General features: G+C 40.8%; 1 protein-coding gene across 3 annotated transcripts in view; it reads right to left on the reverse strand.

Annotated features, from left to right (window-relative positions):
• wwp2 (WW domain containing E3 ubiquitin protein ligase 2) overlaps nt 1-26,187 on the reverse strand; it is a 55,602-nt gene that overhangs the window by 25,620 nt on the left and 3,795 nt on the right. For all 3 annotated transcript variants that reach the window (XM_054619725.1, XM_054619726.1, XM_054619724.1), the window contains exons 3-10: nt 23,313-23,469; nt 22,877-22,998; nt 20,932-21,069; nt 13,673-13,751; nt 10,195-10,346; nt 9,664-9,907; nt 7,980-8,069; nt 1,773-1,947 (exon numbers count right to left, since the gene is read on the reverse strand). In XM_054619725.1, the coding sequence (XP_054475700.1) occupies nt 1,773-1,947; nt 7,980-8,069; nt 9,664-9,907; nt 10,195-10,346; nt 13,673-13,751; nt 20,932-21,069; nt 22,877-22,998; nt 23,313-23,469 (1,157 nt within the window). The remainder of the gene's footprint in view (nt 1-1,772; nt 1,948-7,979; nt 8,070-9,663; nt 9,908-10,194; nt 10,347-13,672; nt 13,752-20,931; nt 21,070-22,876; nt 22,999-23,312; nt 23,470-26,187) is intronic.

The raw sequence follows: 26,187 nt of genomic DNA on the forward strand, positions 1-26,187 counted from the left end.
AAACACTATAAACAAGTCTCAAATAACATCTTGAATCCCCCCCCTATAGCCAACATCTTCTGACTGTTAGCCACGAGTGAACAGCAGCGTGATGCAAACAGGGCCGATCTCACTCCAAAACATGTGCTGATGGTGTTGAGTCCCAAGGTGCATTGCAGGGTTGATATAAAAAATCTTAACAAGGATTCGATATCAGGGTTTATTTACATTTGACCAATAATTTCCCATGACTTTGAGGCAAATTTTCATGACCATACATTCTCTTTAACGCCTGTGTATACAAGAGAAATAGTAATAAAAATTCAGGACATAGAGTATATCTTAACTAAAATGAATGACAAACTTTGGTTGATGGGAAATGAAGACCTGGGAAAGCTGGTTTGTGACGTCACATGGCTAGTGATTTTTCAAAGCTACTAACTGCTCACAATTTTTCTGTTGGGAAATTTTGTTTAATTTAATTAAAGTAGACTGGTGTGCTACAATTTTCTTGTAGAACTACATTTACAGCCCCCTTGAATGTAAATGACCACTGTAAACACCAAATCGAGACTGAATAAAATGTATGACAATACGGTCATCAAATATTCACCTCTGATAAGGTTGTGCTTCTTTTGTGTGAAAACATGCAACAGATAAAGACATAGACATAAAAAGAGTAGCTTCTCATTGAATAAATGGTGCAGAGGATTCATGTGAAAAAGCCAGTCAAATTTCAGTTTTCGCCCACGTCTGTCCAAAATGTCATCACTTTAACACATCATATTATCCAATAAGACATGTTTGTGAAATTTTCATAATTAGCTAAGGAATTCTTGAGTTATGGTCGGAAAAAAATATTCAGGTCACAGTGACCTTCACGAGAATGGACCGGATGCAAGGACAGACAACCAGAAAACATAATAGGAACTGATGAGAACTAAACGGAAAGAGAGAAAAACCTATTTAAAAGCACATGTATTCAAATATAATAACAACTGCAAAACATAATAGCCTAGTAAGTAGAATAAATCCAAAGTTAACTAGAGAACAAATAAAAAAACAAAAAAATGATCCACTAGAGCGAGACTGGAGTTTGTGGATTAACGGATTTGTGCTGCTTTAAAGAAACCATGTGTCAAATATTAGCGCCCCCGGTGGTAGCATCTAAAAGATTCTAGCAATGCACAGTAGTCATCCATCACAAAAAAACATTAAATCTGAGCTCCTCAGCACAACTAGAAAGCCGTGATTGACTCGGCTGAGATCAACAGTCACGTGACAAAGAGTCAGTGAAACCTGGACTGAACTGCAGGCTGCTGAACACAGAGCAGAGAGGAGAGGACAGGAGGTTGTAGAAACTTAGATAGTTCAATGTATATAGAAAGTAGAGCCTCCATTGTTTTCCAAATTCAACTTGCGTTTTTTTTCTTTTCTATGATTTATAGCATTGTAACTGTGTTATACTGCATAAAAGATATTTTGAGTTTACTTTACTTCAAGCCATGGTTGTCCTGTTTCCATAGAGCTGCAGGAATTGTATATTGCAGTGTACATCAAGAGAGAAAAACATGATAAAGACCGAAAAACGGCCCGAAACTGCTTGGGGTTCAGAGGGTTAATGAGCGATGTGGTGGTTGATCAGTTGCTGAGAGTGCGTATTGCTGTTTCTGGGGGGCAAACATTTCAAATGAAAGCACAAATCCTTTGCAACTTTGGCCTTAGCGATGTGCCGTTATCTCCTGAGTACTAGCATACTGTGTGCTAACCTGGCTAGCAGAGGCCCCAAGTACCTGGTAGAGGAAGCGCTGGCTGAACTGGTGCATGGCGCCCTGCAGCTGGCTGCGCTGGCTCTGCCACTGCTGGTAGTTGCGCACGGTCTCAGCTGTGGGCCTCTGCCATGTAGTGGTTCTGGTGTTGTGGTCCACGTAGTAGAACCTGCCCCTCTGGTCCACTCGCTTCTCCCAGCTATAGAAGGGGGGGACAGAGAAAGGGCTGTGGCTTTCAACAACATCTTTATTAAGAAACATCAAGAGTGGGTGGTTGTATCAAAAAGCTGCTCTGCTGATAGTAACAGCCCTGACTTAAAGAGAGAAGGAAAGCAAAACACAAAGGAAAGATTAACAGTGAGAGGAGGGGGACAGAGTGGGAGGGAGGAAGAGGAAAAGAGGAAAGAAAAAGGGAGGGAAGAGAGGATAAAGAGTGGACATGGAGAAGGAAAACAAGAGGGGGATGAATACATTGCTAAGGTGGTTGAAACAAACTAACCTTTACGGAGGTTAGAAGAATAAAACACATACAGACACATTTTTAAACTAATTTTGGCTTAGAATGTAATTCTTTTTCAATTTTACTTTCTCCGGACCTGCATCTAAAACAAAAATTCCCAAACTTGCACATGATCAATGCTCAACCAATAAACTTGTTCTACAGCTCAAGAAAATCAATTTAGCAGCGACAGAATCATACTGGGGGATATTAACAAGGCAGGTCCCCAACTTTAACTATTATTATTTTTATTTATTTGTAGTGTTATCACGAGCTTGGCAAAGCCTCAGGCTACATCCACAATTCCCAGTTTCTGCTACGTTTACGCCTAGGTGCTGTTTTAGTTGGAAAAACTCTGGGGTTGCATTTTTTTGTCTGTACGGGCAGGGAACAAAGAACTTTGAGAATGATGATGCAGTCACCCACGGTCGCTCCTTTATTGGGTCTTGTCGGTCACAACCCGTGCTTTCATGATTCATCAAGCCGGCCGAAGAAACAAACAACATCATCTTTGATTCAGCTGTTAATTCAACACAAATTACAGGCGTTACTGACCCTGCTGGCTATGCGAGCATATGTTGCACAGTTTAGTTCTACTAGCGCCCACATGTTCAGGAGGGAAACTATTGTTCGAGCACTTCGAGCGCATTATCAGTCCGGGTCATGTGATATGTGTTTTCAGGCCTGGTAGTGTGGACAGAGATTATTTATGAAACGACGCTAAAACCCTCGTCTGGACAGAGACGGTTTTTGTTTTGTGACAAAACCTCAGAGGTCATTCAACTGTTTAGTCACTTTAAAGACAATACAAGCGCTCAAGTACTATGATGAGAGGGAACAGAGGGGGACGGCAGGTTTCTGAGTGCCAGCGGTGTTACTCAGACGTCTATGTATACCCTTTTCTTCCCCTGAGACGGGGGATCTGGACGTGTACTAGAGATATAGACGGTCCACAGATACACACACACAAGTGAACGCGGCTCCACACACACAGACCAGTTCCCTGGGCTCGGCAGGATTGACTGCTGCTCTGCTTGCTATTCTCACATCTCTGACTTCAGCGCTACAGAATTTGGAAGAGAAAACAGCACCAACTAACAAAAACACGTTGTGCAGATAGCAATGGGCTTGGGAGGTTTAAACTCCATGACGTTTCATTAGACCTTTCATAACTAACTGGAGGAGTGACATTCTTCCTCTATGGTTTGTTCAGGGTTTTTCTTAAGTGGTCTCATAGTCTAGTTTCCTTTGCAAAAAAAAATACCAGCTACTGCAATGGATGTGTGAGACAAGCTGTAAAATAAATGCTGCTCTACTCCTCTACAGTGAGCTTTAATACGTCAAAATATAAATATTCTAAATTTACCTGTTGGGAACACACTTAACAAAACTTAACTTAAAAAAAAAAAGATTTAGAGATTTTTCTGAATTGCGGGAAACACAGTGCCAAGTGCAAATACACACATTAAATAAAGGCTCAATATCATATCAGTATTCTGATATGAGACGAGATATCGTCTTAGATTTTGGATATGTTATATTGTAATATGGCAATAGAGTTGTCTTTTCCTGTGATGAAGTGATGAATTTCCTGAACTCACCAGACTGATCTAGTGGTTTTATTATTTGCATTTACCCACCTAGTAATTATATAAACATTACTGATTCTTAATTATCAAAAATATCATTGCGTAAATAGTTTGGGCCTTTAACCGGCATTCTCTCTACTGTCCATCAGGGGGCGACTCCTCTGGTTGTATAGAAGTCTATAGAAAATGACTCTACTTCTCTCTTGATTTATTCCCTCAGTAAACATTGTAAACATGAGTTTATGGTCTCAATCTCTAGTTTCAAGTCTTCTTCAATACAGCATGATGTTCATTTAGTAAATTACAACTTAATTAAGTAGATAACAACTTTAACTCTTTCATAGTGTGTTTTCAGTTCATGAAAGTAAACAGTATGTAAGGCAGGAAGAGTACATATTCATCCAAATTTATAATCTCTAACATTTTCACTACATCTTACCCTATTGATGAAGAATTTATGGGGCAATTGAAGCATTTAAACTGTGTACCCAACACACGCAGGTTTCACAGGAAACAATGTATGCAGGAACTCTACTGTAACTATTCGTTTCACTGTAATCTGACATCTCCTTCAGACATATCTTGCTAAGTAAAAAAAGGTTTTACTGGTCAACCACTGAGGACATTTTATAGTGAAGCAGCCACAGGTAACACAAACTATGTGTCACCCAGGTTAGCGCTACCGTCGCGTGCTAAAGTTAGCACAAACAAGATACGAAAATGTTTGTGTTCTTGCGGCATGAGATCAGATGTGCTTGGTCTTCCTTACTAAAACAATACATGGCACAATGAATCCTTCTGGTCCACAAACAAAAATCTATTGCAAAGATAAACTTTAATTTGAAATAAAACTAAAAATATAATAAAAACTAAAATAATTGAATTCTCAAAACTGTGGAGCCTTGTAGTTTTTTTTTAGAAGTAAAGTTACTCAATTATGAGGAGATGCGTTTGATGAAACTATTTTAAGTGGCGGATGAATCCACAATTTGTGCTGCAGTGCAGTATTTCCAAAACTGTTTTCTGGAGACCCTCTGTGCACCAATACTAGCCAAATTAAGTGAACTAAATCCTAAATCTCTCTCTTAAAACATGCAAAATAGAGTCTTCCAGCAATACTAAAGTTTATATTACTCAATGTGGTACTTGAGGTATTAATCTCACTCAGCAAGTCTCAGAATAAGAGACACCAAAAACCGCATCTAGCAGCTCTTTAACCGGCCATAACAGAACTGTATGAGCCAGATAAATAACTTCAATTTTCAAGTTTGATCAACACAGTGATAATCCATAGAAACGTCGAACACATATTTAGTAACTGCATCTCTTAAGATCTTGCTCGAGGACCCTTCAGCAGCGGGGATGATTGCAGACACGGAGAGTCATTCGGTTGAGGGATAGTCTCTCTGACCACTGTGCCTCCGAGCTTCCTTTTAAAGGGGTAAGAAAAATACCGTTCCCACTCTGGTATTAGGACTAGCTAGTTATTTACTGGAGCCAGAGAAAATCCCAGAGCCCGCAACGACCCTGTCTGAGAGTCTCTACTTAGTTCTGCTATCTGACTTTTAACTCTTCGTACCGGTCGCATCATTAACTTTCTACTCCGTGTTTTTCCTGGAACTAGAACTTTACAATCTCCTCTTCATGAGCTGTCCGGTTCAAGATTATACAGTGCATCCTATATCTTCTTTTGTCTCATTATTTATCACCATGTTGGCTGACAGCAATTCCTACAAGCTCCTATCTTCTGTCTTTATCCCATTTCCTTCTGGGATTGAGTTTGACATGTGTTGATTAAATTAAATTAAATATTGGAACTCAAGTTGTACCTTGGCACAGGAAAGCTCTAAAAGAAATAAAGCTATAAATGTAAGGATGAAGCTCAAAGACATCATGCCGATCAATTAGTGGTGGGACAAATAACTGATGCAAAAATGTAAGAAAAACAACAACATTATTGAGGTGGACACATCAAGACTGGAGACTGAATAAATTACCTTGTCAAATGTAGTTTTTTGGCGAGAAAATTGAATAAATCAAGTTTTTTGAAGGAGAAGTTTTCAAAGCAATATAAAACAGATATTAGAGAGTGAATAATGACTTGTTGAACTTTTTTTGTTTCAAAACGCAACCATTTCATGGTTTGAAATGCAATATTTAATATAAAAACACAACATTGCTTTAAAGCCTAGTTTTTATTGTTTAACTTTGCCTTAATAAAACTGTCCAAAATCATAAAAAAGGAATTGCAACATTGTGGTCAGACATCATGCGACGCAGACAAGTACGGCTTTAAGTGAACGCAGCATCCGTTTTAATTTAAGAGGCCCTACTGCTGCTAGACCAAACCAAAGTGTGTTGTGACGTCCTGCAGCTCACCAGAGTGGTTGAGCTCATGAAGTGTCACTGGTTAGAAACTCTACAGCGTATCTGATAAAGAGCAGTGGGACTCAGGAGCTCGCCTCGGCCCGGCTTCGGATGGCTTTCATTATTTCAGCTTCCAAACCTCGATTGCCTAACCCACCCCCACAGCCTCTAAACAGTTAATGGTGTGTACTTCTGGAGCACTAGCTCGGCATTAGCTTGCTAATTGATCCTCAGAAGGGCCACGGCGGCCGGCGGCCAACACAGTGTTGGATCGAAGTACATGTGGCTCTCTAAGAAAGGACTTTTGTTCTCCGGGCTCTCGTTCTTTGTATGGAAAAACTGAAATGGAGGGGAGGGGGGTTTGGAGGTTTGGGGAGAACGGGGGGTGACCTTTTCCTAAAAACAGCCACTGTTTCCCTCTGTCACCCAGTTACACACACTCAGTAACTCACTAACAAGTGTCTAAATGAGACGACCAAACGTCATCACTAGAACACAAGTCCTCTATTAGTGGTGGAGACGTGAAGTCACGTGGCCATGGTTGAGTTCTTTTACAGCCTAACGTTAGCTTTTTACTTCTACTAATTGTATTCACGCTTCGAAAATCATAAAAGTGGTGTTCATTTGTGAAGATTATATCGCTGAACAAAACATATAAGAATCATAAACGTTTGTTTGCCACACAGATTATCTGCAATAATCCAGAATCCAATGGAAAAATCCCATTGGCTTTTTGTAGAGGCAACCAGTGTGATGCTAACTTCTCTGTTGGACACCAAAAATACATCATCCCTGCGGACCTCTATACATTCCTCAAACGACAAACAAACAAGAAGACTTGTTCTGGCAACTGACAAAACTGAACCTAAACATTCCTCTGGACACATTTCAGTGCTTTATCTGCACGTCTAATGATGTGAACACCTAAAGGCCTCGTCAGAACAGCATTTAAAATGGTTGAATATGGAGGCAAATTTAATTAATTTCATGAGAATAGCAACAATCATTTCTATTTGCAAAGGGTTAAGCTCCTCCATCTGAGCATAAACTCAAAAAGAGAAATGGTCTGCAGACATTTGTAAGACCATAAGAGATTTGTGGTTCAAAAATATATTTTAAATTAACTGTGAATCATATGCATTGAGTTTTTCCCCTTCAATAACAGAGAGCTTTTGTGACTTACTAGTGCTAGCATGTTCCTGTAGACAGGCCTGTTAGCCAAGGAGCCCTGCAAACTATGCGGCCTGAACTAAATGAGTTAAATATATGAATGAGTGGACACAACGGATATGCTATTATTCTATTATAATGTTTTAATAATATTTTCAAAACCCCAGCTAAATGTTGACAAAAGCAGCCCAGACCTCGTCTACAAGCCCAACTCTATTTTTCCCAGCATAGCTTAATCAAAAATGGCCCAGCTGGGTGGAAACCAGCCCAATCCGGCAGCAGTGCCAGCGAGTAGTCACATAATTAGGGAGCACGTAGAGCCACATGTTTCGCATGTGAATCAGAGCTTAACAGTGTACACACTTCTCGCCTCTGTGTGCCTGATGAACAACAGTTCTCATTACGCCAAAAGGAAATTACAAACTTCTCTTAGGGCTTTAAAAAACTGCAAATCAACTAACTATTAGCGCTGCAAGACATGACTGGTTGATATGTGATGTCTAAAGCCTGATGTGTTGACCTGGTATATTGGGTAGCCTCACCTTGTCTGACCCAAACAATCAATGCATCCACAGAGAACAGACATATAAAAGATAGTGGTCATACCCTGGAGGCAGCGGTCTCTCCCAGGTCGTGGTTTTGGTGTTGTGGTCCACGTAGTACACCCTGCCGTGAGGCAACACCCTCTGCTCCCAGCTACGAGGAGAGAAGGAGACGAGTGTTACATATGCTTCTGCAATTCACAAAAATACTAGAAGCACCTATACAGTAGAGTTCATAATGAACGTACTAACAAATAAAACTTCTACCCGATACACAACAGCAGAGGGAGCTCAGAGTGAAGCAGTATTGATATCATGAACCAGAGGAAATAGCAGCTCTCTAAATATGTCCTAATAACCTGCAGTCTTTCACTAACACAAGTTGTTTTATGCCGTTAATACCCTTAAATTGATTTACCAAACGCATCCATCTCTGGAACCATTTGTTCATGTGTTTTGCTTTACTTACAAACACTCGTTTGACCTGAACTGAGAGAGAGAGCAGTGATGAACTAAAATGCGACGGTTGCAACACTTTTCAATGTTTTTGTCAGGCAGAGGACCAACTAACAGGATCCTTTGACCCAGAGCATCGTCTGTCAGTCTCTCTGAGCTTAACTGTTGGATAGCCTGAAGCTAGGAGGTGCTCTGAGTGGATTTGAGTTAACTCTGGTAAAGGGGTACGCAGCGTATATGTCTAGGGCTTTTATTGTGAAAGGTAAGAACGGAAGCAGTGGATCTGGTCTATTCTGCCTTGTGATGGAGTTAGTTGTATTTGTTTGGACTCTGAGCCTTCGTGTTGTTCTACACTATATTGTATGTTCTGAATATGTCCGTTACGCAATACGGGTTTGGTTGACGCTTTATACGCTATTCAGCTAATACTCCTATCAGCCTTGACAAAGGCGGCGCAGACCAGATCCAATCCTTCTGTTCTTACCTTTCACAACAAAAGCCCTGACATATACAGTACTCCGAGTAAAAGTTTACCAGAGGGAACTGAAATTCACTCAGAGCATCTAGTTAGAAAACTCAATAAAACAGCCCACAGAGGCTTCAGGCTATACAACAGTTGAGCTCAGACAGACTGGGTCAATAGGATCCTGCTAGTTGGTCATCTGCCTGCACGGATCTATTGAAACCTTTTATTGTGAAAGTGTTGCAATTATCGCAAATTTGCATCGCTGCCGGTATGAAGAGTTTCAGCAGAGTATCCTAAAAAAATGTTTTGTAAGTCATGCCCTCGGTGTGCAAAGGCCTTAGACACAGAGGGCAAACATGACTAATTCAATCTCACAAGATGTTTTCATCTCCTGCTGCCTTTCACATGACAAAGCAGGTATTTAATAATGTCATTAATGGCAGCGTATTGTGCATGCTGGCTCATCAGTGTGTTTGAGACACATAGAACAGAGCTCTCAGAGTAACATTACAGGGCAAAGCTATTAGCTCCACTTGTGCTTTCAACTGCTATGACAAGTCAGATGTCTGCCGTAGACTGTCAGATATTAACATCATTTTCACTCAAACTTGAGATTTAGACTATTTAATATCTTAATCAATGATGATTTGTTCTGACTTTCAAAGTTAAATATGATATTGGCTTTTATGTTGGAAAATGTACCAATATATAAAATAATTTAGCTGCTAACAGCAACACAGAAAGTAGGCTCCATTTTATTCCTGTATGACAAGTTAAAATATGTGTGGATTCTCATATATCTCTGGTCTGATTGTGAGATTCTCACCCTGCCGGGAGTGAGTCTGTGGTGGGCTCTGTGGCACTGTTGCTGGCCTGCTCAGTGCCGGAGGCGGCGTTGGGGCCGGGCTCCACCGGCGCGGCCGGACCCAGGGCATCCTGACCCGGCGAGGGGCTGCTGCTGCTGCTGGCGGCCGGGGATCGGCCCGACGGGGAGGACGGAGGAGGGGGAGTGTGTCGGGCCATGACGCCGCGACTGCCCTCCAGCCCGTTAGACGTCAGCTCTACTTTGTCTGAGGGAAGACACAGAGGAGACGAGAGGGAGGAAGGATGGATTTAACTTATATGAAGTATCGTTACAGTGATAGCTCATAACAAAAGTAGTATAATACTGGACTCTGAACGTCTTTTGTGTCCCTTTATAGATACAGACTACCTTCATAAATTAACATCAGCATTTACTATCATTTTAACATCAAAAGTAAAGCTCTAGTTATTGTACATAAATGTATTAATCACGATCGTTGAGTCAACACACAGAGAGTGAGACAACACCAAGATATTCTGACTCCTCCCATACCTCCGCTGCTTCCGGGGCTGACGTGACTCTTGGAGGAGCGGAGGCGACCGGACGACCCCGGACCGGTGATCTGCTCCTCATTCAGATCCCCGTTAGTCAGGGAGCCCCCCGGGGAGCCGCCCTGCGAACCCCCCACTGAGTGCCTGTTACTCCTGAGAAGAGAGGGAAACACAGAGAGAAGGAGAGAGAGAAGGAGGGCGATGAGGAGCAGATGAGAGAAAAGGAGGTGATGAGGAAAGAAGGGAGGTGAGATGAGACATTAGAACCTACTGTTTGGAGGGGGGGAAAAAGTGTTGACTTGTTCTTTGACCGTCTTCAGCCCACAGCTTTGTTATGACCACCCACTATCAGACCCATAGTTGTTCCTGACTCAGGGGAACAGACCTGGCACACATATGAGCGTGTTCACGGACAAAACCAGAGGTGTTGGTGTCGGCTGCTTTCATTCTCGACCTCATATTTTCCCAACACTAAATATAACTTTGCTTTTTTCCTAACAAGAATGCTGAGGCCGAGCTCGAACAGCAACCCAGATTAAGTGATAAGGACAATGAGGAGAAGCAGCACGACTGCGTTTCTTAAGGTAACTTACAGAGGCTTGATTCCCGTGCCAAGTTCTTGTTAACTATTAAGAGAGGAGCAATAGAAAGCATCCTGACTGGAAACATTACGAACTGGCATTGGATGTTCACAGCCCAGGACTGGAGGGCTCTACAGCGGGTGATTAAAACCGCCCAGAACATCATTGGTACCCATCTACTGAGCATCAGTGATACTGGTGACAGGAGGTGCCCGCAAAGAGCTAAAAGGATATTAAAAGAAAAAACCCTTTAATTAAGTTCTTCTGGGTTTTTTTACGTGTTTTTGTTGTGAAGCAAAATGGGTCTGCAACCCTGTACAATGACAATAAAATACCCTTGTGTGGATGCAAGAGGACGGAGCTCCTCTTCACGAGAGAATGACAAAAACGGCCTCTCCCCTTCTTACGCAAACTGGATGGAGAAGTCGGACTGCGTCTCCGTGACAGCGGCGGTCTGAGCTTTTGGCTGAACTGCGTTTAACGCCCCCCCTGCAATGTTTAGAGGGAAATACCATCCGACCCCACGCATCCCCCCGCCGCAGAGCTTTGAAATAAGTGCAGACTGCTCCACTATTTATTATCCCATGACCATTCTAGCTGGGGAGAGCAGCGTCTCAAACCACATTCAAGGGGGGAAATAACATGCTGGCACTCTATGTAAGTGCTTCAGTCGACCATACTGGCACAGGCTTCCTCACTTCCTCAATCTTTTTCTCTTCTCTCTTTCTTTTAGTTGTTTTGATTTTAATACAGCCTCGGGGTTAATGTTTTTTTACATAAGCACTTTGCAAGAAGGGTTTTAGAAAAAAGAATTAGAGGTGATTACGATTCTACAACAACATCTGCAGAAAGTTGAGCAGTGTTGTGACCAGCTTTTGATTCAGTTCCATGTCACCCCCAGCAGAGCTCTACACTAACTTTAACCTTGTATTTTAAGTCATTCAGAAACTATGCAGGTAATAGTGAAAATGTGACATAAATCAACAAAAGATTTAACTCCTGTTAAGCACTCTAGCAGTAGTGCAGCTGTTGTCATGTTCTTCACACATCCCTCAGGAATAAATCCAGCAGGTCTCTGGTTGATTCTTCCTTTGTTCTCGCCTTTTGAAATGTTGCTTTTCTGGATCTTTGACCTAATTCCCACCACAGATCCTTTGGCCCTTCAGCATTGTAGTCTTGGATTGTGGGTCCCTCAAGATACACAGACATCAGCTTATCCATCATCTCTACTTTCAGAGACAACATCCAGTCTGTCCTTATTCTAAGGCAGCTCTAAATATAGAATATGCGATATCTATCTTTCACTAATGCAACAATATATTGAAAAAATATATATTTTGGAGGGGCACGTTTGTTGTTTGCTGGCCTTATTTTTAAATAAGGTAAAAAGTTTTTGCCACTAATGGCAACCAAAAGCCAAGAATTGGTCGCCGATGTCTCAATATTGACAATGGCAACCTGGCCATTAAGATCCAGCTAGTCATGCTGCAGTGTAGTTTGCATATATGTCCGTCCAAAATGTCCTCACTTCATAATTTCATCCTATTATACATATGTGTGATTGTCATAATTACTATTTTAATTCTTGAGTTATGGCCGAAAAACGTATCCGACTTATCCTTGAGTCCAGGTAGACGTATCTTCCAAATTTAAAAAAAGATTTGGTTTGTGATTTTTTTTTTCTTCTCCCCATTAAAGGGTTTTTCATGTACCGACGCGAGGGTCCTGGGATAGAGGATGTAGTATGTGTACAGATTGTAAAGCCCTCTGATGCAAATTTGTGATTTTGGGAATACAAAACAAATTGAATTTAATTTAATTGATAAACAACGACAATAGACGGAACGAAAACATGACACCATGGTTGTAGCCGGTGCGGAGGCCTAAAAATCTTGTGAGCTCTCTTTAACATAATATGCAGTTTACTGAGACTTGTTGGAAGGATAGGTCAATAACCAAACAAAGTAAACTCACTGTCTTCTGCAGATTTCACACAGCAGCAGCCAGAGAAACACACACCTAAACTTACAGCTATTCACTGAAGGCTTTCATTGTGTTGTTCCAAACCAATGGTTTTGCTTTCACACATTCCTACCTGAACCTTATATGTTTATGGACTATTATTTTAGACAATTTACAAGTGATTCCATTCAAGATATGGACACATTTCCATAAAAGGCATGCTGCATGCTAATACCTGTGCCTCCCTTTTTCAGGGAAAATATCAAAAATGTCAGCTTTGTATTCATTTCTAAAATGTTTCCAAGTTCATTAAATATAGAAGCTCTTGAATTCTGTCATACAGGAAGTTATTCATATTGACTTTTGTAAAATTGAATCACTTCATGTTTCGTTCGAACTTCACGCACATTTAAGAATACCAACTCACGTTGTGTTAATCATGTTAGTATTCTGACACCGACACTTTTGTCCGTCATTTAAACTTTTTGGGAACATGTTTGATTTTCTGCCCTTTTGAAAGTTGTTTGACCACTCAGCGCCACCGTACATGCCACGTCCTCAACCAAAATGGCATTAGGGTTAGGGTTATGAAGATGTTATGAGTTCATCTTCTCCTCCTCATAAACAACCTTTCCGACCAGCTTGGACAGATGTTCTTTGATCAAATAAAATGATTCAACTAATTCAATGATCACCAAAATGAAAGTGGTTAATATTAGAGTATAAAAATATGAAATACATTTAGACATCAGAAATATTTTGTATTCATTAGTTGGTCTCTTGCCAGCCGTATCTCAATTTCAAGGCGGGTTTAGAGACTGTGTGTGTGTGTGTGTGTGTGTGTGTGTGTGTGTGTGTGTGTGTGTGTGTGTGTGTGTGTGTGTGTGTGTGTGTGTGTGTGTGTGTGTGTGTGTGTGTGTGTGTGTGTGTCCTGACCTGCTATGAGATCCAGCTGTACCGGGAGTCTCCTCGCTCTGTGTCCTCCTCAGGTTGGGTCTATCTGACTGCAGTATCTCTGCAAAGACACATGACATCATCACTGTCAGACACGGATTAAACCATCTGATGACTAGATGTCAATCACAACACAGAGATTATCCAAGCCAACTTTTAAAAACAACAGATATGTGGGTGAAGAAATCTTTCTGAAACTGATATGAGCTTCCAGGGGGTTTATAGATGAATTCATATCAGCATTGAGGTTAATACCCCAAACAAAAGACACAAAAGAGGACAGAAGAGATAACATGAAAATTAGAAGTTAATCTACAAGTGAATAAATATTTGAAAGTAGTGCATAATGTCGGAGAGCCTTACTGCATTTTATTCTGTTATGTTTTTACATTTTTACTTGTGGAATGCATTTAGCGTTTTCCTTTACATAGATAACACCATAAATTGGGACATAAAAATCCACCAGAATGCGGGAAATTTGTTTGATGCTCAACATATCCAGGGGGAGGACACCCAGAGACCCCACGTTATTTGAGGAAAAGAATGCTAAACACATCTATAAAGCCCTATAAATATATTGAGTATAAAAACATGGAGTCTTGGGGTTTGAAATTCATCTAAGGCCACGGTTACACTTGTCTTTTCATTGCCACTTTTGTGATCAGAACTCAGCTGAGTCCACATTCTGTGTCCACATTTGACCCTGCAATGTGACCAGCCTGATTGGATAGTGATCGGGCATATCACATGGTCAAAGAAGCCGCTGTTAAAAAAGGTCGACAAACACATTTGACTTCCTATAAATTCTTCGCAATAAAAGTCCCCAGTTATTTTGTTTTTTAAAAGCTTTTATATTGAAGCAGCAAAATCATGAATTGTTGAAGTTTGAACTGAAAACTGGTGGAGTTCCCCTTTAAGACATTTTGTTTCTAAAACTTTGTGTAAGTTAGCTATTTTCCAGAAAGCACCACTTATTAAAAACACTTTCATAGAATGGGGTCCCTTTGTGGCTTAGAGTTTGAGCTGCCAACCATGAACCACAGCGTCAGTAGTTTGAATCCTGCCGGAGACCTTTGCAGCGTGTCATTCCTCTGCTCTCATTCCCTGTCATGTCTCTACTGTCATCTTGGTAATTAAAGCAGAATGTGCCTTCAACTTTAATAGTGTTACTATGCAAATAAGCATTTAGTACTCCACACCCTGAAACACCTGTTGGTGGACTTTAAATGTGTAACTTTTTTAACAATGACGGCTCTAGATGCTACACTGGCTGAAACTTTAGAAGCATTCAACACTAAAGCTCGGCAGCAAATTGGGTTTCAGTAACACCAGCGTTAGAGGCCCCATCCATCGATACATTACCGTCGCAGTTTGAACATTACAGTCTCCGCTCCAGAGCGGTGCAGAAAATGAGAACCTTCTCATAGCGAGGCACTTTTCCTGAATAACCAAATCCATGTAGAACTGAACCATGTGTTAAGTGTACAGTTGGTGGTTTAATAGAGACCATTCATCCCTGTGTGTGTGTGTGTGTGTGTGTGTGTGTGTGTGTGTGTGTGTGTGTGTGTGTGTGTGTGTGTGTGTGTGTGTGTGTGTGTGTGTGTGCGTGTGTGCGGTCTTGGTGGTGTGAGGGAATGTGTGACTGTGTGCTCAGTCCTGACTGTGACTGAAAACCACAGACCTGTAACATGCTTTTCATTAACACTCACTTTCTCCTTTATACACACACACACACACACTCTGTGTAAGACACTCAGACAGTCTCTGTACACACTTTACACACACACACATATATACTGCTATCTAAAGTAAAGCAAACAGGTAATCTTTCACTGACACACTCTCACACACACACACACACACACACACACACACACACACACACACACACACACACACACACACACACACACACACACACACACACACACACACACACACACACACACACACACACACACACACACACACACTGCTGTTCCGCAGCAATGAAAGGGTTTCTTGTGAGAACACCCGATGGACATGCAGAAAAATAAACAGTGGTCTTAAGGAGAAACTATTGTGTCATAGCCTGCTTGCTGGGTTCTTTGGGAAAAACTAAAAAGTGGTTTCAGAGAGGAGCAGACAGAAGTGTTAACAACATGAATTTGAAGGATATAACTACTCAAACTAAATCAGCAGTGAAAACAGCCTAAAAAGATACATATGTAAAAGTGAACCACCACATCACCTGGTGATTGTAACAGAAGAAAATTACATTTCAGAACAACACCGTTCCTGTGAAGCCGGGTAAATCTTTCTTCATTTTTACAATTGTTAAAAAGTTCTGCTAATGTTAGCTCCACAGGTTTTTTCGTATATATCCTTCCAACCTCTCGGGGTAACAAGTACTGGGACGATCGCATCAAGAAGAGAACAACAGGCGCGGACGCTTCAAAACAGCTGCTTGGTAAAGCAAGTCGGGCAAAAACAGATTGAATGCTGAGCTCTTGCTGTTGCTCTGCTGTTGAGGAGGAGAGGAAAATTATATTATTTAATGTAATTAACTATTGCTAACCAACCACATCTACCAGCATAAAAACAGGAGGTCAATGGTAAAGTAGCAAAGCCTGCGGATGCTATGCTGTGATTGGCCAGTATACAATCGAGGGGAGGGATTAGCAAAGGGTTAATTCTTGGCCTTTGGTTGCAAGTTTTAATATCTAAAAAATAGGGACAGCAAACAGCTAAATCTGCTCCCCCAGTCTCTTCAGCTGTATGTGAGAGGGGGTTCAGCCGTCTGAGCAGAATCACGACAGACTGGAGGTGGTCTCTGAAAGAAGAGATGATGCACAAGCTTGGTTGGTGTCACTTGAGGGACCCAAAATTCAAGACTAAGATGCTGAATGGCCAATGAATCTGTGGAGTGGATCATCACAAAGGTCCAGAAAAGCAAAATGTTGAAGGAACAGAGAGAGCAACACTGACTGACTGAGTGTGTGTGTGTGTGTGTGTGTGTGTGTGTGTGTGTGTGTGTGTGTGTGTGTGTGTGTGTGTGTGTGTGTGTGTGTGTGTGTGTGTGTGTGTGTGTGGCTTCTGCTTCTGTGGAAAGGGAAACTGTGTGTGCATAAAGTGTGTGTTTATATGTGTGAAAGCATCTAACATTAATTTACAAAGTGTTCCAATATCTCCAGGGCTGAAATCTTTTTTGCTCTGGCTTCTGTTTCCTCCCATCTTTCAATACAAGGGTTGGTTTATGAAGCCTGCTATGTGCGCTTGTGTGTGTGTGTGTGTGTGTGTGTGTGTGTGTGTGTGTGTGTGTGTGTGTGTGTGTGTGTGTGTGTGTGTGTGTGTGTGTGTCAGAAAAGCTGCCAGGGGGAAATGAGTAAAACTTCCAAACTAACAGAGGTGCGTTCAGAGCGAGCACACAGAGCTCCTTAACGCCACCAGAAGGCAACACACTTCCACCTTTATATATTCAGGCAGCCCTACACACCTACACCCACACCCACACACACTGCGAAACACATTTGCACGCACACCCACGAACACACTAGCTCAAACACACGCGGCTGCATCTGCACTCGTGGGACCGTAAAAACACACACATACAAAGACAAGTGCCTCGACTTGAAGCCCTGGTTTAGAGGGCACACTTCAGCCCCCTGTTCACTGACCTCTCCTCCCCCTTAACACACACACACACACACAACCTCTGTCATCCCAGCCCCTGCAAGCCAGGAGAGGAACCCCCCCCCTCCCATGCACACTGCTGCAGGATCACAGGAGGCGATTGTACTACTGAATTGCAAAGCAATGAGGCTAAATTACGCAATTCTCAGAAACAAATTACCACGCCTGATGTCTATGATTATGTTTGTGTGTGTGCCTGTGCGTGTGTGATGTGTGTATGAGTGTATGAGTTTTGGGGCACCTCCAAAAATCAGGCCATGTAAAGAAAACGGGAGTGGGGCTCTATTCATTGTATGTTAACCTTTGACCTGCACACGTTTGTTTAACTGCACTGTGAGGACAAAACGTTAACTATGTTTGTTCTCTTTTGTCCCAAGTCTTAATATACATTTTTAAAGGAATAGTTCCTGAAAGTGAGATCATTCATCAAGGATTCATTTTTAAACTTGAGAAAATCATGGTTTATCTTTAAATAGGGTTGCATTAATCTTAAAAAACAACTTTAAATTAAGATTGTTTTAATTTAAACTCAGTTTAACTCTAAACTAGATTAAATTTTACCAAGAAAAAAGTGTTTTCCATTGTGTGCTGTTGTCAGTAGTTCATCTATGATTTCGCCATATTGTTCCATTAATTTGGCCAAAAGTTAGAATTAAGCTAACTCACAAGCTTTTAGCTAGCTAGAGCTTCTCTGCCGAGTCACCCTGAGAAGTGTTAGACTAACTCACTCACTTTTTAGTTAGCTAGCTAGCAAACAGTGTAACCTTTTTTTAGGAATACAGAGCAGCTGAAAGTTAACGGTTCCCCCCTCCTTAATAGCCTACGTACGAGGTCCTGACAGCATGCAAATACATTTTTTCATTTACATATTTATTAAAATTTTGGTAAGCAATATTACTCCATATTGATTTAACTATTTAATTCTGGTTTAAACTTGGAGTACTAACCAGAGATTCGCTCTTCTGGAATCTGTATTCAACTCATTTTAAACTGAGTTTTGCCGAACTCTGTGTAGAACTAAGATTAGATTAAATGAATTGCTGTTGTTGCAACCCAACAATTGATAAACGTACTACAATGCTGGCAGTTAGCAATGGGGCACAAAGTCACCAAAATCACAGGTATGTTCTCTGCCCTTAAAGTCATTGAGATTTCACCAAAACTCAGCGCATCTTCTCCTAATCTAATTCTAAATCCAAACCCTAGCCTCCTTCATAGGTGACGACTTGCAAAACGTCCTCCCTTTACAGGAACTTTCTCATCTTGCTGTTCCTGTGGTACAACAACATGCACACGCACACACCCCCATAATGCACCTCCTTTTAACCTCTCCACATGTAAACAGTCACAAAGAGACACATTTATACAGCCCATGCTGTGGCGGCCCTCGGCCCTTACTGCTGGCACTGTGTTCATTCAGCAGAACACACTGTGGGCTCTGTGTGGCGCTCTATGAAAAGCCTTGTGTGTGTGTGTGTGTGTGTGTGTGTGTGTGTGTGTGTGTGTGTGTGTGTGTGTGTGTGTGTGTGTGTGTGTGTGTGTGTGACAGAGGGGAGATGGATGCATGGCAGCTTCATACCTGTATTATTTGATAAAAAGACACCTTGTCTTTGCTTCCAAACCATAAAGGAAGTAAAGTTAGGGTTACTGCCCAGAAGCAAAAAAGTACTGTTGACATACGTCTTGAGGGTTTGAAATCCTTCCTCTAAGGGCTATGAATTCATTTCATATTGGTTTGGGAGTAGTAACACATGCACAGGGAGATCGAGTGTTTTCTCTTAAGGCAGTGTTGTAGTTCAATGAATACAGGCTGACATGGGAGAAATAGTCAATATGTTTCGTAGGTATTAAGTTTAACAATATTCTTGACATGTTATTCTTGGCAGGAAAGAAGTTCTTTGACTCTCCACTGACACCCTGACATAAATAAAAACACATACAGGGCAAACTGGGTTATCTTGTTGCCAGATTTTGACACAATGCAGCAGAGAAACTGAAGCTACAGATCAGGTTACTATAGTTTGAATTTAAGCCAAATACTTCTGGACTGTTGTCTTCAACTATTCTACTTTCCTAATTTACACCTAGAGCAGATAAAAGCAGTTTGCAAAGTGAAATGAGAAAAATGCCAATATACAATATTCAAAACAGCATAGTTCCATGGAGAAACCTTGAAGTGATTTTTTTAGAATTACCTGCATTCTGCTGATGTAACATTTTAAGGAACTCGCCCCGTCTAGGGGTTAAAATCTGGCTTTAATTTGAGTCTGCCCCATGACACATCTAACTTTCCCCAATGAGAGGGGCCCTCAGGCATAGGTGTGTCACATGTCAGACATGTACTGTTGGGGGAGAACATGCAGAGCATACGGTTGCCAGGGTTGAGTTGACGTGGGGTCCATTAAAAGGGAAATGTGTTTGGACTAGCTGATGCTTTCTGGATCACTTAACAGATGTGATAGGGCTACACAGCATGTATATAGGACAAAGCCAGGGGATACAGAAGGAGGAAAAGTAGTCAACGTTTAGTACACTTTAACTTTATAAATTCAGGATTTTCACTTGCATGTTATTCAATTAACATTTTAAATAAATACAGAATTAACATTTAGACCAAGGGACTTTTAAACTCAAGATAATAATCTAAAAATAAAAAGCATCTGCTCAAATGCTGTAATAATAATAATAGGTATCTTATGTCTTTTTAACAGACTGCTGTTATGAATGACAGCCAGAGGGCTAATGTTTTTAGCAGAAGTAATACAATTATTTTGTGTCAGTCTGATGACCAGCTCACTTCACATTATCCCCCTCACATATCAACCTCACCTATTCATCAAATCCTTATTACTTTACTTTAATAGATACTATAATATGGCCATAATCTGCTATATAATTGTAAACTATTTTACTGCTTACACAATACACCAACAAGAGATTCCTTATTTAACCAAAATGTGTATGGGCACATACGCTGTGTGCGTAAGACATGACTTAGACGCAAAGTTGTCAATTACACAATGTGAAGCCTCTGTTTTTTTCCAAGAAGGGAAAAACACTCATTACCAAGACAGAGACACACGAAGAAAACAAACACAAACGATAGTTTGCAATATTAAAGAACGTTTGGCGAAACGGGAAGGGAAAGAGTGAGAGGAGGGGAAATGCTTTAATATTGTGTCGTGTTCGTTATTAATAGGTCTGGACTCCTGTAGGAAAACTGTGTGTGCATGTTCCCTTTAATATGTCTTCCCTGACTCAGTGAAAAACAGTCTTGGCTTCTGACAAAAAGTTTTCAGTTTTTTCATGGATTGGTTTTGGATAACATTAATTAACAACTTTGTTATAAGTTTTCTAAACTTCCATACAATAAAGTTACACTCTAATTCACTTCTTAAGAGGAGTTCTTGTGAAAGTGTCGATTATCCATTGACAGCAGTGATACGCATATCCAGCATGTGCACATGGCCTCAGTGTGTTTGACTCTCTAGGTGTTTCTCCGTGCATTTTTTTATTACCTTCACCTATGTGTGTGTGTGTGTGTGTGTGTGGTATAAGGCGGGACTCACTGTCTGCTGCCGTGCTGCCATTGGGCAGCGTGCCAAGATCAACAACCATGCCGTCCAGACAGACGTTGAGCTCGCCTCCCGCTACAACCGAGCCTTTGTTCTCCGTCTGCAGCACCAAACTCAGCTGGACGTTCTCCACTAGAAGGGGGAGAGAGGGAGAGAGAGAGAGAGAGAGAGAGAGAGAGAGAGAGAGAGAGAGAGAGAGAGAGAGAGATGAGTGGTGGAGAAAGGCATAGGACAAAGGGGGTGGGGAGAGGGCAAAAGGTTGGGTTGGAGTGATGGAAGAGAGGAAGTCAGCCTTCTTTAGTTAGTGCCAGGCAGCAACCTCCAGTTCTGCCATCTGAAGCTGATGTGGAAGTGTCTTAAAATGTGCATTCTCTCTACTGACCAGCAGGGGGCGACTCCTCTTGGTCTATGAGATATTCCCTCAGTAAACATTGTAAACATGAGTTCATGGTCTCAATTTCTAGTTCCAAGTCTTCTTCAATACAGCATGATGTTCATTTTGTAAATTATGGTCCATTTAGAGTCAAATAAGACCATAAAGGCGAGTATGCTTTAGGGCGGGCTTACTGTGATTGACAGGCTGCTAATGCTACCAGAGCTGTATACAGCGCCTCTACATCACTCCTCAGCATTCCAAATATGGTAACTTCTGTTCATTGGTTGAAAAAAAACAATAACATGGCGACGGCTGTATCCAAGATGGCGAGGTGATGGTGGTAAACTCGAGGCTTCAAAACGACAGTCCACAAACCAATGGGTAACGTTTCCATGACTACGTCTACTTCTGATATACAGTCTATGTCCTGCTGGGACATTTATACCAGAGGAGTTGTTAGTCTTCATGAATAATGCTGCTGTGCTTTACTTCATAGTAGCAGTAGAAGGAAAAACCGTCCCGTTGGCTACTAACGACTTAACTTACTCTATGATTTTACTCAGGTAGAACATTTTACTCAGGTAGAACATACAGTAGTTTTTAAGAACCAAAACTCACATGTTGTCATGGCACTAGGAGCAAAGCTATTTGGAATATCAAGTAATGCACATTTATTACAATGTAGTAAATGATGGGAAACTCAACCCCTAAAGGCAATACGTCATAATGCTTAATCTCTTCATGCAAAGCTCCCAGTATTCAGTGATGCCAGTTACTTAGAAAGTCACAATTTGTTTGGATAATGCCAAGTTTACTAGTCACCATTTTGAAAGAAACACTAGATTTCCAGGGGAAATGAGTCTCGTACTGAAGCTCAGGAGGACATTAGAGGGAATTCTGCTGAAGAATATTATCAGGTGTTTCATTACTGTAAAGCTAATACATTTACAGGGCGGCGGAGCAGAATGTGGTCACTGCTGGACGCTGCCTGATAATATCTGTCCTTAAATTCTTTCTCAGTTTATAGACCGACTAGTTTTAAACAATTTACTTCAATAAGTGTAAAAGGCACCTGCAAATATTTTGTACATGTTTGCAAGAGGAATTTACAAGATTGACTTTCACTAAACATTAGACATTATCGGCTCATTTTTTCATTTCTGATGGTTTTGAACACATCATGTGAGCAACGAAATTGTGATATTTTTTTAACAGCTAACGCTAACTAGCTCTCCCACTGCAGATGTGTTGTTCATAATGTAGCATTATAAGAGTGCACAAGTGTTTAACCACAGGTGTGTAGTACTAGTTCGGACGTGCAGTAACGATCAGGCAGGATGTACGGATCAGGGTAGTGAGGGACACGTGTAATTGTTGTTCCTGTGAAGTGTAAATTAATTAAATGATATCACATCAGATCTAACATTTTAGGCTGTATTGGAGGAATTTCTGATTCTGGTATTGATATTGGAGCTATTCTAGTTAGAAGGTTATTCCATATTAAACACTGTAGAGAAATATATCATAGTATAACTGTTTATCTCTGGGTGTGTGAGTCCTTACTCTTGCCATCATGAGTGCGCAGCGTGTCCAGCAGGTCTATGGTGGCGCTGCCAAGTAGCTCCTTCCTGAGGGTGTGGCAGCTCCACAGCTTCAGATCCAGACGACTCTGAGGCGTCACATTACTGCGGAACAAATGCAGTTCACATGAACACATGCACATCAGAGCCAAGTCCTGTTACCACACCAACACACATCATCAAACAAACAGCAGACACTGCATAGAGGTAGATCAAACTTGTCTGTTTTACCACAGGAAATGTCTTAAATGAGTTCTTTAAATAAAGCCTTACTTACCTTCATTGCCCTTGTCAGTACATTTAACGACAGACTGGGATGAACGCAGTTGATTTGTATGTTTTACAGTAATGTTTAGCTTACAAACAATACAATATAAGATTATATAATAGTCAGTGTGTATGTGTGATGCTGTTCTTACAGGGTGAGGTCTTCGTTCCATTGCAGCTCTAGGTGTCCACTGCGTTTGCCCGTCTTTTTGGTTTCGCTGCTCAGGCCGTCTGCGGTCACCTCGACAAAAGAGCTGAGTCGGGATTGACGGTTTGGCAGCTTTGGAGACTGGGGCTTCGCAGACACCACTGACCCAAGAAAGATCGAGGAAAAAAGGAATATGATAGAAATGTAAAGTGTGTTGTTTTTGTCTAACAGTTCTATTCTTTTCAATGTGACACCTCTAAAACACATTTCCCACAACAAATCAGCACTTTAAAAATCACAAACCGTTTATGGCCAAGTATGTTACACATACAAGGAATTTAGCTTGGTGATTGGAGCGTGACAGTAAACATAGTGCAATAGTAAAAGACATAGTTTGAAAATAGAAAATATGAAAATTAACAATAAGATATGATAAACAAAAAACAAAGAGTACGTTAAGACAGTGGAAAGACTAACAAAAGAAAGTTTTGTTTTGTTTATGTCGAGTTTGAAGGAAGTGAAAAGTAAAAATGACTGTGAATGGACCAGTCCATATCCCTGTTGATATTTAACGTCGGCTAGCATCGCACCGACAAAGGGGCGAAAATTAGCGTGTCTACACTGGTGTCATGTTCCATCACTGCCAATCGGAGCCAATTGTAACTTTTCCCACTAAGACAGAAGCCAGATGTTAGTTTTTGTCTAGTGAGAAAATGACTTAAGATACACATTGTGTGACTGTGGTCACAGTCCAACCACAATGAGGAAATGCATTTCAATTTCATGTGTGCGTTACAGGTCAAAGGTTTAGCCTTCATATCAACAACACCTCATACATAATTTCTTTTAAATAATAAACTGTCCACTGTCTGTGCCAGCCAGTGAGGTTGGGCCCCACGTTTAGGTCATCTGCAAACAGAAGGCCTTTCATTTAAGATCTAACTGAAGAAATGCAAACCAGCTCACCCAACACAGAGCATCCAGCACCCTCACATGTACACACAGAGAAGAGCGTGTTACTCCTGACCTTAAAGCTAGGGTTGGTAATATTCTTCAAAAACATTTCTGTTATATTTGTTGAAATTCTCTTTACATCCCGAAAAAAAAAAAAATCCATAAATCAAATGCTCTGACAAAAAAAAAAAAAAAAAAGAAACTCTGCTCGGGCGCTCATAACTCGTAGCTGGAGTTTTCCACAAGCTGGTAGCTTAACTGCTGTGAGTGCTAACAATAGCCATGTTTGTTGTTTAGGTTGGATACTTTGTTTATCTAGCGTTCTCTTGATACTTTTAGAGATGCGTTGGTAGCAATTATTTTGGCCAATTTTTTTTTTTAAAGTCTGACCTGCCGATTTCAATTTCTGTCGATTCCAATTTTTCTTTCTAAGAGCTATCATTGACGGCAAGAACCCAGACTAACTTCTTTTTAATTATCTTCCAGAAAAATAAGTCAAGTCCTGAAGTATTATTCTTGTACTTTGGTGTTGTCATTTATAGTTATTTTCCCACAACTCAAATTATCTCCATATAATTATTGTGTTTTTTGTGTGTGAATACATTAAAGTAAAAGCTGAAAGCTCTCTATGATCAAGGGATGAAAACTGTATTGGGTATTTTTTTGGTTTACTTTAACGTTAAAATTAGTATAATCTTCAATTAGTTTTAGATCATTATCCATCAGATTGTTAACCACTTCTTCTCTAACAGTTTTATACATGACATGTTACTGATAAAATATATACTGTGAGCCCTAGTGAGTCCTTTACTTTTTTAGAGTTCATGGAGAGGACACCACACAACAGTTATCTGTTTTCAGTCAGAATTAAAGATTCTGCTGGCATCACTGTCACCACACCTTTCCCAAGCTTTTATAAAAGACGTCAACATACTTCAGAGAAAATTATATATTACTTCCACCTTCAGATATCAATGAAAATGCAACTTTAGAATGCCAATTAAACAAAGAGACAACACATATTTTTCAAAAATCTAAGCTTTTTTTGGTAATTTCTTTTGCTTTCTGAGGTGTTTCTTGAGCCGTTTATACCGTTCACAGTTAGCGTTACATTTTTTCTAGCTTTTTGTCGATGTCCTTTGTGATATGCATTGCGGGAAATACTGTTTTTTTTAAAGTATACCTCTTTTTGCCACTTATCTGTGTACACACACTAAATACTACTATGTTGTATGGATTTGGGATGCAACTTGTGTTGTTGGTGGTGAGGCGAACAAACAGACGAACATAAACATCGCCATCTAGTGGAAGAAAGAAAGAAAATCTGTGGTGCAATTTTCATTCATTTTCACAACACTGGGGTCTGGGAAAATAATGAAATGGTCCCAATGAGGCCTCAGTAATAAAAAAATTATAATAATAACTTAAAAAACTGTGTGTAGACACACTGCAGGCCTGGTGGAATGTTTGACGACTTCTCAACGACTTAATACCTACATCAGGAGACTTCTGCAGCCTAAAAATTACTATTGCTTTATGGTGTTTTTGATGCTGTTTTAGAGTGTTAGCTCCAGTTGAACTGTAACAACCTAATAACATGAAGGCATGGAACAAGTTGTACAACTGCTGCGTGATACTCGTGTCAAATGAAACTGATATGCCCTAGCATCTTACAGAGTAAAGTTGAAACTCTACAACCCTTTTTGAGTACACAGGTCTCTCCTCATTTAGTGATATTTCACTGAATCGCAGCGCTATTATAAGCTCTGTAACTCTGGTAAAAGCCTACAGCTGGGCTTAGGCAGGATTAGCAGCTTTGAATTTTAGCAGGCCTGCCGAGAATCTCGATACAGGAAGCGTCAAGACTTAAAGAGTGGATTTGTTCGTCGACTGAAGAACACGCAGCCTGGCACTGTTTCTCAGGG

Source organism: Anoplopoma fimbria, chromosome 19 (genome assembly GCF_027596085.1).
Source record: "Anoplopoma fimbria isolate UVic2021 breed Golden Eagle Sablefish chromosome 19, Afim_UVic_2022, whole genome shotgun sequence".
Classification (NCBI taxonomy): domain Eukaryota; kingdom Metazoa; phylum Chordata; class Actinopteri; order Perciformes; family Anoplopomatidae; genus Anoplopoma; species Anoplopoma fimbria.